The following is a 15,000-nucleotide window of genomic DNA, read 5'->3' as shown; positions in this document are numbered from 1 at the left end:
GACCCGTCATCCCGTTCTCCCTAATCTCCACATGCACGCGTCGGAGATCCTGTTCCTCTTCAAATAATCACCCTCAATCTCGTTAGTTACGCAGCACAGGGGGCTTCCACCAAAAGCCTTTTATTTCAATTAATCCAATTACACTGTATCCGCAGGATACCCGGCATATATTACAGTGGATGCACTCTGCTTTTCTTTCCAACAACAAACACAGTGTGTGTGTGTGTGTGTGTGTGTGTGTGTGTGTGTGTTGTGTGTGTTGATGCTCATTCCATGTTGTGTGTGCACACAGACCAGTGGTTTGAACAAGAATTGTATTTGCATGCTGAAATGATTCGCTATTGAGAGAAAGTGGAGAAACTATTCCTGAAGCACAAGATGGTGAGAGTGCCAGTTAATGAAAATGCTAATATTGCTAACGCAGACATTGTTCAGGAAAAGAGCTTAGGTTATCCGACTCTGAACTTTACCTCAAAGGGAGAGAAGTCTTTAAGCTGATGAAGCCTATTCACAAGTAGTTATGGACATTTACCAGAAATGGTATTAACTTAATTAAATATTGTGAAAATTGTCAGTTAACATTTTGTCAGGAATTACAATACCAAAGCTGCATCTTATATATTAAACCCTTCACTTAATTTGCCACATACTGTCTGAATAATAACTCTAATGTCACATAATTATTCTACATTTGGCTTTGTCCTAAGTGTTCAGTCAGGGGCAGTGGACTGCCATAGCTCAGCACCTGTGGATCAACTGCAGTGGGGTTTTATTTGTTACCAGTAATGGTCAAGTGCAGCAGCAGGAGTATTAAATCCGTGTCTTCGGACTACATGAGCTCTCTTGCCTACGATCAGAGGCACAGAAAATGCCCATTTCCACCCTGCTGGAGATAGAAATGAAGCCGCGGGCGCGTTGCGTGATCGGGGTCTGGTGTGTCAGCTTTTATCCACACTGCCCTGATGGGGGCTAAGTGTGTTCTACCCTGAGCCACCCCCTTTCACACACACACACACACACACACACACACACACACACACACACACACACACACACACACCACACACCCCTTCACACACACACACACACACACACACACACACACACACACACACACACACACACACACACACACACCACACACACACTTTTCACACACACACACACACACACACACACACACACACACACACACACACACACACACCCCTTTCACACACACACACACACACACACACACACACACATACACACACACACACACACACACACACACACACATACACACACACACACACACACACACACACACACACACACACACACACACACCCTTTCCCACACCCACTTTCACACACACACACACACACACACACACACACACACACACACACACATACACACACACACACACACACACACACACACACACACACACACACACACACACACACACACACACACACACCCCACACACACACACACACACACACACACACACACACACACACACACACACACACACACACACACACACACACACACACACACACACACACACACACACACACACACACACACACACACACACACACACACACACACACACACACACACACACACACACACACACACACACACACACACACACACACACACACACACACACACACACCACCACCACCACCCTTCCTCTGCCCTCTCCTCTCTCACCCCACTGAGCCCACTTCTCTCAGAGATTAGAGAGCAGGGGAAAGCCGCTGTTTATGATGTCCAAACTGTGGCCTATCAGTCAACATCGATCCACGCTGAAGCTCATCGCTACAGTTATCCCCTGGCTATCAACAGGAAACCTGTAGAGGCTTTGAAATGGAGGCCGCCCTGACACAACTTCCATCTCCTGCTACCTCTCCAAACAGCTCTCGATATACAGACCCACCCTCTCCATGAAGGGATTTCTTCATTTCATGTTGTGGTAGCAGATTATGTAAGTCCATTAGCAAGCATACATAAATATAATCGCTCTCTCGTCATCTGTTCTCTTTGCCCATTTGGGCTTATTTTGGCTTGCGCTAACCTCGAGGGATTTAAAAGTTGGAAGGGAAGCTTTGGGCGCCAGTAAGATACGTTTGACACTTCCCTTATTGGGCCATGCCATAATACAGATAGGCCTAGTGGGAAGATGGATGCTATGACAGTAATAGGTTTTCTCTCTCTTTCTCTCTCTCTCTCTCTCTGTTTCTGTGTTTTTTCTTCTTTTCTGTGAAGAGAGTAGAGTGTGCATGGAATTGGACACAGATGGACCTGCGGTTTCCCCTCTACGCTCTTTGTGAGAGATAGACTGCGCCAGATGGTGTGCGAGAAACACTTATGGTCGTGATTTGGTTGGTGTATTGGGTCTGTTTTTTTATTATTATTATTATTGTGCTTCTCGCTTCTGCTGGCATCTTGCTCAGTAAAACATATAGGAGCGTCGCTATGCTTGTTTGTCGCAAGGAGTAATAAGGCTGTTTAATTCTGCCGAGACTCCCATTAGGCAAGTTTATATTAATGGCTCGTTAAAGTAAATAGATCTAGTTAGAAAATAAATATGAGAGCAGAGTTTTAATATAAGAGAGTAAACCGTCGGAGGCATGCTGTCAGAGTCCCCAAATTAACAGAGCAGAAATCACTTGTGCTCTGTAGCATAGATTGGCACTGAGTAATGTGTTTGTTTACATAGTCATGCACAATATCCCTGAAGGACTATTAGGAAGTCTACAGCAATACACAAGAAAGATACAACAAAGGCTACTTTGTGTATTGTTTGAGTAACTCGAGATTCAGTCCTTGCACAGATTTCAGTGATGCCTGTGGAGATAGTGAGTACCTTGGAGAAGTGGCCGTGCGATGTTGAGTTGCTGCTCCACACACTCGTTCCTATAACGATGCAGACTTGAGTGCCTCACTCTTGGTCAGCGCTGATGTCAGCTGCTGGGGCTATTGATATGTCAGGGCGCACTCCTCATTAATGCGCTGTCACACTGTTGGCTTCTCCTCTACCTGTTTGCTGGGCTTGAGAGATGACACACCTCTTAAGTCCACTCTCAGTGGACCGTTCTCACGGAGCGCCTCGCCCTCGAGAGGATACACTCTCCCTCCATCTCAGCTCATCGGCCAGTTTTACCTTTTGCCCTGAACGATAATACAGTGGGTCTCTATTAACGATGGCTATTCTGTTCCCTGGAATCAGAACACATTGTATACGCAGTGCACATTAGGGCTTGTAGTTTGCCCGTAATTGCTTCATTCCCCTTTGATGCCTCACGGCATCGGTAACCCGTGGCAAAGCAACTCAGCCAGCCCAAGAGCCTGGTGAATTTCATGACCCAGCAATACTGAAAAATACATGCGCCTGTCTGATGCAATATTAAAACAAAGCAACCTGTTCACCTGAAGTAAGATGCCGTGTTGATAGAGAGAGGGGGCAGAGAGAGAGAGAAAGAGAGAGAGAGAGAGAGAGAGAGAGAGATAGAAATGTGTGTAAGAGAGAGAGAAACGAGGGAAAAGAAATAGAGAGCTGGAGAGATTTCAGGCTTCTGGGCATGACGGGATATCAATGGAGTGGCGATTCAGCAGCGGTGTTGTTGAGAAGTAAATGAGTTCTAATCTGTAGACATTGCCATTGAGGTTACAAAGGAACATGATCAATATGGTCGATTTGTGTTGTTTACACTCAGCCCTACCTGAACTCAGCAGTTTCCTTCTCTCTCTCTCACTTTCTGTTTCTCTGTCCTTCTCTTTCACTCTGTCTCTCTTTCTCTCTCTCTCACACACACACACACACACACACACACAGTCATTCTCTCTCTCTGTCTCTTTTAACCTCTCTCCCCCTTTCTCTCTTCCTCTCATTCCTCACAATGAAAATTATGTATAGAATGCCTGCAAGCAGACACCCCAATTACTGGCAGTGATAAGCCCCAATTCATCACTGATCGGTACTATACATAACGATAAGGGCTATTTTAGGCCACCATTAGTCTTTGTCTCCATTATTCAGCGCCGGCGCCCGTGCCAGAGCCTTGTCCTCGGCGAGCTAAATTTGTCGCGAGTAACGTGTGTGTGGTGGCGGTGGCGGGCTCCTCCGCCCTTTTTTTGCGGATCTTTCGGCAGGTTGCATCACTGCTTTTCACCCCGGAGTAGCCCCACCGCAGGCCTCCGCCCTGGAGCAGCCTGGAGCAGCGGCAGCGGTTGCCTCTCTGAAGTCGACTGATCACTGGCCCGAGGCCTCCTCACCCTCCTCACCCCCATGAAGCTGTGGAGCCGGCCGCACTTAAGGATGAGGAGTCAGATGTGGGGACCATTTGGTGGGGAGATGAGTCGTTTGGAAATGGGTGGATGTGAGTGGGTTGGTGGGTATTGGGTGTTGTTAGGGGAATGTGTGCCATGCGTGGGTATCAGGCAGCCAAGATGGGCATCATGCAAACAGGGCAGCCTGAACCGTGTCTCTCAAGAATGGAGGGATAATCCCTCATGCAAACATGCACACTCCCAAGTCATATCACTAATACTGAGGATACATACCAAGCATACAGACCTTATCAAGACTCTGTTCTTTCTCAATTCATTTAAAGCTAACAGGTTTGTGTTGATATATGTCTCCCAAGCATTAGTATAAGTATAAGTATAGTATATAAGTATATATACTCTTTTGATCCCGTGAGGGAAATTTGGTTTCTGCATTTATCCCAATGCGTGAATTAGTGAAACACACTCAACACACAGTGAACACACAGTGAGGTGAAGCACACACTAATTCCGGCGCAGTGAGCTACCTGCAACAACAGCGGCGCTCGGGGAGCAGTGAGGGGTTAGGTGCCTTGCTCAAGGGCACTTCAGCCGTGCCTACTGGTCAGGGTTCGAACCGGTAACCCTCCGGTTACAAGTCTGAAGCGCTAACCAGTAGGCCACGGCGGCCCCTCAGCTGGATCAACTTCTGCCATTGTAGTATGATTCCTTATGAACACAATAGTTCAGAGTGTAGTTCATTAGTTCCTTCTTGAAAATTCGATTTTTTAAACAGCCAAACCAAATCACTTATTCAGTTAAATAAACACTGCTAGTGCTAGTCATGCAGCCAGCTTGTCAAATCTCTCCTCACTCTGTGAGACGTCACAGCCCCATAATGCCAAGTGATGATTCATTTTCACGGTCATATAAAATAGGAACGGATTTTTTTTGTTTGTTTGTTATAAATGAGTAAACAAACAAATAAAGAACCTCAGAGCACTCAGTGTGCTTTGGTGCAAAAAAAAAGAAGAAAAACAAAGGCCAAAAGTTCCTGAATTCTCCCTTATCAGCGCGGCGCATTCACTAACACCATTACCCTTTATTGTGATTTTTTCCAGCGGCTCTAACAGTGAGCTGCACTCCTCTCCACCTGAACCGGAGCCAAGGAAGTGATGAATAGATATAACGGAAGGGGAAGAAAAGGAGGAGAGAGAAAGACAGAGAGAGAGAGAGAGAGAGAGAGAGAGAGAGAGTGAAAAAATGAGGAAAATAATAATTTCACCCATGCAGTCCCTCCCTGATAAGGCTCAAAGTGCCAAGATAAGGCATGTGTACAATCCTGGAGATGTAATGCAGTTGCCTTGCATGAGGAGCTCATCTGCTGTTAGCGCATACGAGGGCAAAACCCGGCAGGAGGGTCCGTGGGGGTTTAAGATATACACAATGAGATGTGGAAGAAGGTGAAAGCCAGCAACACAATAAAAGACAGTCATTTTTTTCCATTATCGTTGAGAATAACGTCTAATTAAATCCCACACACTGGGGGAGGGATTAGGATTACACTGCTCATTAAACACTAGCTGAGATTTTAAACGGAGATTACCATTCCTAATGTGGCTGGGTTGCGGTTCAACACAGTTTTATTTTATTAATGGAATGTGGCGTGTCACAGCAGACATCTTAAAAGCTTCCCCTTTGCAAAGTAGGTATCTGAAGTATCGCCATTCTGTATCCACCAATGGCAAATGCTCTGCTGTTGACATTATCCCCTATACGTTAAATGCTGCATTTATGTATGAAACACATGCAACAATGGCAGCCATAAAGCCGTGACTCACTCAAGAGAGGATGTCTCCCACTCGAATCCATCATGTATTACTGAAAAGATGCAGCCCTGTGAAGGCAGCTGACCGTGATTTGGGTAATGAATGTTTGTTATTTCCAATAATGATGACTTCAATGGAGCTCATTAGGCCCTTAAACAGCCCAATTAATTTGCCAAAGAAAATGTCAGCAGCTCCATTTTTTTTAAATCTCTCTCTCTCTCTCTCTCTCTCTCTCTCTCTCTCTCTCTCTCTCTGAGTCCCTTTCAGTGTCCACACACATACCCACTCCCGCAGTTTTGTCTCTCTCAGACTAATATTTGCCTTATGTGAAAGCGCTCAATATTAAATGTATGGTATGGATCTGTCCTAAATAGCTCAGACACAGATTGCTTTTCATCGATTCGGCTGCCAGCATGCTTTGCACGTAGTCTGAATTGCAGAGAGACCGTGTACCTTGCCTCAGTCTCAGTCTCATTAGACAGCCGACGGTAATTGTCAGAACGGACTTAGTCACTCCCCCCTCCACCACACACAAGCGCGATGCACACACACACACACACACACACACACACACACACACACACATACATACACCCAGTCGGCGGATAAACAGCGTGGGGTCAATGATGATTAATTGCAAAGCCCGGGAATTGTTTTCCCTGTGTGGGCAAACATTCAGCTGTCTGCCAGTCCTGCTCACAGCGGGGGAGACCGTGCGCCTCTCCCCTGATTCAATAAAGATCATATCGGGCCTTGGCAAAAACAAATGAGGTTTTCCGGCCCTGCTGAGGACGGGCTTGATCGCAGCGATTAATCAAAGACCTGATGAACGTAGGAAAACAAAAGCGAAGAGTTTACTCGCACAGTAGTTGGGAGTTTTTTTTTTTCTTCTTGTTTGTCTGTTTGCGTTTAGATTTATATTTGTTTGTTTGGAATGTTTATGTGTTTGTTTGGGGCGGCCTTATCTCCCTGTCATGGAAGATGACGGGGCAGGTGGCGCCTCGTTTTGTCAGCGGCAGACGCTTTGACATGCCCTGAGCTTATGCCGTGACGAGATGGCTGACTCTCGGCAGCGGCTTTTTGACACGAGCTCCGGCGAAAGCCAGCGCGACGCATAGAGAGCAACGGCCCGTCACACATCACTGTCTGGCCCCCCCGGACCCCCGGCGGCCTGGCCCGGCACCCATGATCCGCACCGCGGCAGACAGCCACCAGACGCAGCCCGACAGTCCTCCGGCTTGCCCCACGAATGACCCAGTTCATGCCAAATCAGCCCAACTAAAACAAATTCTCCTTTCACTTAATCTACGCTTAAGCTCCGGATTTGCGCTTTCTGTAATCAAAGGATCATGCAAATCAACCTGCACTAATAGTGTAGTCCTGCCAATACATTTCATAACCTGTACCCCCCAGAAAAGACAAACATGGCTATTGTGAGAGATCAATTTAGAGCAGTTTAAGTCATGCTGTGCAGATGTCTATGACTGCAGCTGTTCGGACACTCTGTAGACCCTACAAATAGCTCAAAGCCTTTTTGCACATGACTGTGCTACTATGGGCCAGTATTGGGCCTACACTGGGCCTAGCCTGGGACAGCTAAAGCTTGTTTGCTGGTTTTGTTCTGAAAACCTGCTCCCAACCATATCTAATCAAACATTGCACATTGACATAACAGCTGATACCATGGAACCCCAACTGCTGTTCCTTAGCCAAGCAGACACGTCTTCTCCACCCACATGGGCTTACGTGTGCCGACGACGTCGGAAACTGACAGTCACTTACTCTTATTTGCATGAAATCCCCTGAAATGCTTGGATTATGTCAGCTTTCTCACAGTCATGAAAAGCCTGTAGATATTGCTGCATTGCCTTCAGTCACAAGCTTTTAACATCACTTACATTGTACATCATGACTTCTCACTTTTGAATGTGATATTGGGCTGATGGGAGCTCTCTCTAATTCTACAACTCCAAACTCTCCTCCCTTCTTGAATTTCCATAAAATAATCTATCTATCTATCTATCTATCTATCTATCTATCTATCTATCTTTTTTATCATTTTGCTATATTTGTTTTTATCATTTCACTGTTTAGTCTGCTGGTCTTTGCTATTTGAATGACCTCCGATCCCACATGGAGATAGTGGCACGACAGCAGTGTGGGGGGTCACGGCCAGCGCAAGGACCTTTTATGGACCTTTTACGGACCTGTCAAAAGTTCAGCTGTGAGGTCATTGGCCCGAGGGGGCCTACAGTAACGGCGGGATCACATCCGTGTTTTACGGTCAGTTACACATGTCAGACTGGATTAGCGCATCCCGCAATCCATTTTTACATGTCGGCCATTACACTGGATACTTTGTGCCATTTACGTAGGTCTTAAGAGAGAGGGATGAAACAGAGAGATAGAGGGAGAGAGGGATGAAGAGAGTAGTGGGTGAAGCAGGGATTACTGTAGTACAGGAGAGATGATATATTCCCCACATTGGAAATGCAATGGTGTGATAAGTGGATCTGCAGATATAAGCCTTTTAATTGCCTGGAAAAAAATACTGATTGACAGGATTAGTATGGTGTCCTTGGTTGTTGCTGTGTCATGCGAAATGCATTATTGGAATAAAAATGATAACATTTACTGTATAGATAGTAGTATATGTTTTTCTGATTCGGTGGGATTATGCATAAGTGGGCCAGACTATTTGCATATTCATTAAAAAGCACAATCATGAGGAGTAAAAAGAAAAGTGTAAGGGGGAGAAAAAGAGCGTTTTTAACGAACGCTCTCTAGTAGCTGTTTGTAGCGTCCACTCCGGGCTGTAATGAGGCCTGAATGGATGTTGTCATTATAATCCCTAATCCCCCCAGCTCAGATCAGCCAGCCCAGCGCAGCACAGCGCATTGGCGGCGTGGCTCAGCACGCTACCTGCCAGCCAGTCCGCTCAGCCACTCATTAATAATGCATCCGCGCTTGGCAATACAAATCGGGGAGACAGAAATCGGGGGCCCGGCATTGTTATAAAAACAAGTCCCTATCCACACAGAGATAAGTGGGGCTGTGTTTGCGGCCCGCGTTGCCTGTCATACAGACGTGCTGTACACACACACACACACACACACACACACACACACACACACACCCACCCATGTGCACACAGACTCACTCTGGTTGGACTCATTGCAGCCAAGTGGCCTCTCTCAGACGAGTGGCTGGGGGATTGGATGGCTGGCTAGCATGAGGTGGACTGATCCCCTCCACCACCACCACCACCACCACTGCCCACAACTCCCACCCCGGTACCCCGGTACCCCAGACCCACCCTACCTCAGCATAAATGGGCCCCCGGAGACCCCCTCCTCAGGGAGCCAGTATTAGCATGGCGCAGCCCACACCACGGAGCCCACACGCCAGATGTTTATTCTAATGACGGATGCACACATTTCCATTTCAATGGGCCAGGGGAAAGTCATTATGACCGCCGTGTACAAGATCGCCACTCATACATGCATACACACACACTGTTATGTATGCAGACACACACACACACACACACACACAGGGCTTGTGCTGAAAGGTTTGTCATGCTAATAACCCTGCCAAGAGAAGAGGCTGGTGCAGACACCGGTTGGGATCATCTCTTTTTTTAAGCCACGCTTGGTCAACAGCTTTTGTCCTCCACAATTTAGCACTTATGAAGCATCTAACACATCTACAGTACTTTTCTGTTCAGTTTTTATCTTTAAGAAATAGTGGTCATCCTTTCATCCTTTTCTGCATGAGAATAATCCAAACATATTTCAACTATAATAATAATAATAATTCATATACAATTTCATATTACATTGGAAGTACACATTGTTTATAGATAGCAGATTAGTGTGACAAATGGCATAGAGCATATAGATTCAACACATACAACATAGGACATACATGAAAAACATCTGAATTTTTAGGTCTTTGCATTGTAACCCTCATTACAGTCATCAGTAATTGGCAGTTTAGTGCATAGCCTTGAGTGAAAATGCTGGGTGTACAGTTTAAAGGAAATCATTATGGCTTAATTAGTGCAATACACCACTGATAAAGTAACACCATAGCTAATGATATATTGATGCGTGGGGTATTACAACCTGCTGCGTGCCTGTGGATGCCACTCTGGAGTTCATTACAACCTGCTGGGTGGCGGTGCTGCCTGTGGAAATGGGGCCAAAACTTGAAATCAGAGTTCACTAGTAAGTTACTAGAAGAGAGAGACAGAGGAAAGAGAGAGAGAGAGAGAGAGAGAAGATAAAGAGGCGCTATGAAAACAGTTGTGAGAGCTAGACAAAGGGGAAAGAAGACACCGAGACTGCGATATCCAGATGTGTGTATTTAATGACCGCCATGTTTTTGGCACACATCAGTTTCTCCTCAGGCAGATGTGCATTTGTTTGTTTTCCTGTGTATGCATGTGTCTGTGCGTCCTTAAGAGAAAAGCTTCAGTCTTTGTACTGGCAGTTGCTGCTAGAACATTCCAAGCTCCACCCCCCCCCCCCACCCCCACCCCTCTTAGCAGCTGTCTCTCCGAGATGCACAATGGCCTCGCACCCGGCAGGTGGATTTATTTCATCTTCTGATTCACCTGTTTCCCTTTTTCATCATGAAAGGTTGTGTGGCTTCACGCCAACCCTCCATTCCACTGCAGTGCGAACGTGTCAGCAGTATATGACACGAGTGAGAAAGAGAGAGAGGGGGGGTGAGGGAAAGAGAGGGGGGGCAAGGGAGAGAGAGAGGGAGGTAGGAGAGAGAGAGGGAGGTAGGGAGCGAGAGAGGGAGGTAGGGAGAGAGAGAGGGAGGTAGGGAGAGAGAGAGGGAGGTAGGGAGCGAGAGAGGGAGGTAGGGAGAGAGAGAGGGAGGTAGGGAGCAGGGTGGGGAAGACAGGAAGAGAGGCAGAGAGATTAAAGATGCAGCCTGTGATTCTCATCCTATAGACTTTTTGTCAAATTCAGCGAATTGTCCTTCCTGGTCCTAGCTGTCCACTCAGAGTCCACTCTGCTGTTCAATAAAGCCTCAGGTGTTTGTACACAGCCCTGGCTCTGTAGATGGGACATAAGCGTAGTGGCTGGGACTGAAACAATCCCATCAACAGTCTCAGCCAATTAACACATGGTGCTTCAGGAGCGTGGAAGCACCATGTATTCATGTGTGACTGAAAAAGAGAGACACAAAGCTAGATAGAGTAGAAGAATGAGAGAATGAGAAAGTGAGAGAAAAGAGAGACAGAAGGAGGAGTGGGGGAGGGAGGAGATGTTGTGGTGGGGGCACCTACCTGCCATTGAGTCAGTTGGAGACTGGCAGGCTGGCGCAGACTTAATGTGAGTGATGGGCTCCCTGTCATGCTATTCTACACGCCAGCGCTCTGGGCATCTCTCTCTCTCTCTCTCTCTCTCTCTCTCTTGCTCTCTTTTAGTCTCTGTTTTTCCCACTCTTTCACTTTCTCTTCCTCACCCTCCATCACTCTCTCTCTCTTCCTCACTCTCCCACTCACTCCATCTCTCTCTCTCTCTCTTCCTCACTTTCCCTCTCACTCCATTTCTCTCTCTCTCTCTTTCTCCAGCTTTCAGGCCACTTTTCATCCATTCCCTCCATCTCCCCCCTGACTTGCTATCTGGCTTTGTCAGTCTGTCTCCGGCATGACTGTTCCTTTTCTTCTGCCCTCAGCCTCTTTCTCTCTCTTCTAGACCTCTCACTCTCTCTTGTTTACTCTCTGTATGATTTTGTCAACTTCACTCTCTCTCCCTCTCTCTCCCTCTGTCTCTGTCTTTGTCTGTCTCACTAGGACTCCCTGTCTCCTCTGGTGCTGTCATGTCACGCTGAAAGGGGATGAATAATAAAAAAACCTTCTCTCCGGCGAACAGATGGCTCTCATCTGTTGAGTCCCCTCCCTCCGTAGCTGTGCGCGTGGATGTTTGCATATCTGCCGTGACTATCTGTCACTCAACGGCCTTTATCCGCCTTCCCATGTAACATCTTTACTGGCTGTTTACTTGTTCCACCGCTGAGCTGAGTGACAGTGGCATTTTTTTGTTTCGTTTTGCCTCGCTTTCCGACGCACGAGGAGTTTCCGTCCCACTTGCCCGTTGCTGCTAAGAAACAGGCGCATGCAGAGTCATGTGCGCACCGCACGCTCTCTCACGGTCGTTCTTGCTCATAGTGTTTATCTCTCTGTGTGATGTGTCTCTCATGTGCATGTATATAGGCACAAATACACACACACACACACACACACACACACACACACACACACACACACACACACACACAGACATGCAAGCCCTTTTCTGGATTTTTAAAAATAGTCAGTCTGAATCACGAGAAGCGCATCAGCTGGGATCAGTGGACATCATACAAGTTTTTCATTTTCCATTATTTATCCAATATTGCAATTTCAGACTATGAAAACACTCTGGATTAAGTCTACACACTTACCCCTTGCCACCCTTATACCAAACACACACACACACACAGCCATACACAGAGAGAGAGAGAGAGAGAGGGTACAGGTTTGTGTGTACAATTACAAAGGTCCTGTTATGTCCATGGGGACAGAATGGCTTGCAGGGCCCACAGTAGGTCACCCGGTGTTTGGGCCTGATTTGTCCACCGTGTGTGTTTGCTTGTCAGGAATGTCCAGGTGGCATTTTGAGACATGGCAGCTTTGTCCTTCTCCCTTTATTTGCACAACGCTGCCTCTTCAGCTGAAGGAGATCGTGCTCAGCACGTCTCGGCTGTGTTTGCCATCTCTGCAAAGGGTGGTGGGTTTTGATAACCTGCACATGCACATACATATGCACACACACACACACAAACACACACGCATATACACACACACACACACACACACACATGCACACACATACACACGTGAGGGTGGTGGGTCTGCTATCTTGCACACACACATACATACACACATGTGGGGAGAGCACATGTGAGGGGGGTAGGTCTTTCTATCCACACACACACACACACACACACACACACACACACACACACACACACACACACACACACACACACACGTGACACACGTCGCTGACATGTCCTCTTTGTCTCCGCTTGTCTGTACAGTGCCTCCGCAGTTCCTAAACTACCCAGCGAACATGTACGCTTACGAGAGCACGGACATCGAGATGGAATGTGCCGTGACAGGGAACCCACAGCCCAAGGTGCACTGGGTAAAGAACGGAGAGGTCGTCATCCCCAGCGACTACTTCCAGATCGTGGTGAGTGTTGATACACACACACACACACACACACACACACACTCACACACACACACACACACACTCACACACACACACACTCACACACTCACACACACACATATATAAAAGGATTACTACACTGACCATAAATGACTGTGCTATTTGATCGGCATTAAGATTGGAAATGTGATTTAAATAGCATTTAAATGGAGATGAGTACATATTGTGTGGTGAACACTAAGGAGCTGATGTGCTAAGTCATTAGAGCCTGTGCACTAATGCTTTATTTGTGCCTTAGAGCATTGTAATGTACGAACAGAAGAATGAAAGTGCATTTTGGCAGACACAGGAGAGTTGTCAGGCAAGCTGCGCTTTTCTGACTCATGCAAATGCGTTTATGTGTATTTTTATGGAGGCCTACATCTGCCACTACAGTAAATCTCTTTCACACTCGTATATATCTCCAGAGCTTACCTTACCTGGTCACCATGCTAGTGCTTGTCTGTACCACTGCTTGTCATCCGGTCATTCTTAAGAGGATTACTGAGCTGCATCTCTTTGCTCCTTTTTAGATTAAGTTTAAGTTTAAGCTGTAACCCACATTTGAACAAGAATGATCCACGGTATACATTGTACACAATGCAAAATACAGGACACACTGCATACATGCTCCAAGTCTCTATATCCCACCTCCCTCTATTCTTTACTGATGGTGAGTATTTGCCCCGCGCAGGAGGGCAGTAACCTCCAGATCCTGGGCCTGGTGAGGTCAGACGAGGGCTACTACCAGTGCGTGGCGGAGAACGAGGCGGGCAACGCCCAGGCCACCGCCCAGCTCATCCTTCAGGAGCCCGGTAAGTTCCGGCCACCGAGAAACCTCATGGCTCATCATCGCCGCCGCCACCGCCACCACACCGCCGTGCCGGTCGTGCCAGCTGTGCCACTTGCACGAGCACCCCACCCATCACCTGTGCCACCCTCTCCTCCATCACTGCCCCTCTCCCTTTGTGCCGACTGGGCCAACTTTACTGTGCCATCTCTGCGGCATCTTTTAACCATTTAACCTTCACTGTTCGCCACTGCCAGCACTGGGCCTACCAGTGTGCCATCCTGCTACTACCAGTGTGCCATCCTGCTACTACCAGTGTGCCATCCTGCTACTTTCACTAGCATGGCGAGCTCTGGCCGATGCCATGTGAGCGCCATCCTATGCCCCAGCTCCTCTTCTCTCCGCTCTCTCTCACTGCTCAACAGTGAGCCACCCTGAGCCTGGCAGCTGGCCGCTGGGGGCAAAGGTCAAATCCAGGCAGCTGTGGCCGTGAGCGCAAGCGGCTGGAGGAGTTCAGTGACGCGGGTCTGGGTTATGCAGCACCAGATGTCGCAGTAGTGGAAGTTCAGTGACGCCAGATGGGGCATTTCAACGTCAGGTTGCGTTGCGGTTGTTTAACCCCCCATCCCCACACACACACACACACACACACACACACATACAAACACACACACACACTGTCTAATGACATATACTGTACACTCACACACCCATGTGTACACACACACACAGACACACACACACACACACACACACACACACACACAAACACACACACACACACTGTCTAATGACATACACACTCACACACCCATGTGTACACACACACACA

The 15,000-nt window shown here is 47.4% G+C and overlaps 1 protein-coding gene across 1 annotated transcript in view; it reads left to right on the top strand.

Annotated features, from left to right (window-relative positions):
• dcc (DCC netrin 1 receptor) overlaps positions 1-15,000 on the top strand; it is a 216,218-nt gene that overhangs the window by 102,413 nt on the left and 98,805 nt on the right. The window contains 2 exon segments of the mRNA XM_048259294.1: positions 13,203-13,357; positions 14,073-14,193. Coding sequence (XP_048115251.1) covers positions 13,203-13,357; positions 14,073-14,193 — 276 coding nt within the window.

Source organism: Alosa alosa, chromosome 12 (genome assembly GCF_017589495.1).
Source record: "Alosa alosa isolate M-15738 ecotype Scorff River chromosome 12, AALO_Geno_1.1, whole genome shotgun sequence".
In the NCBI taxonomy this organism is placed as follows: domain Eukaryota; kingdom Metazoa; phylum Chordata; class Actinopteri; order Clupeiformes; family Clupeidae; genus Alosa; species Alosa alosa.
The sequence above is the reverse complement of the archived record's forward strand: the minus strand, read 5'-3'. Positions and strand labels throughout refer to the sequence as shown.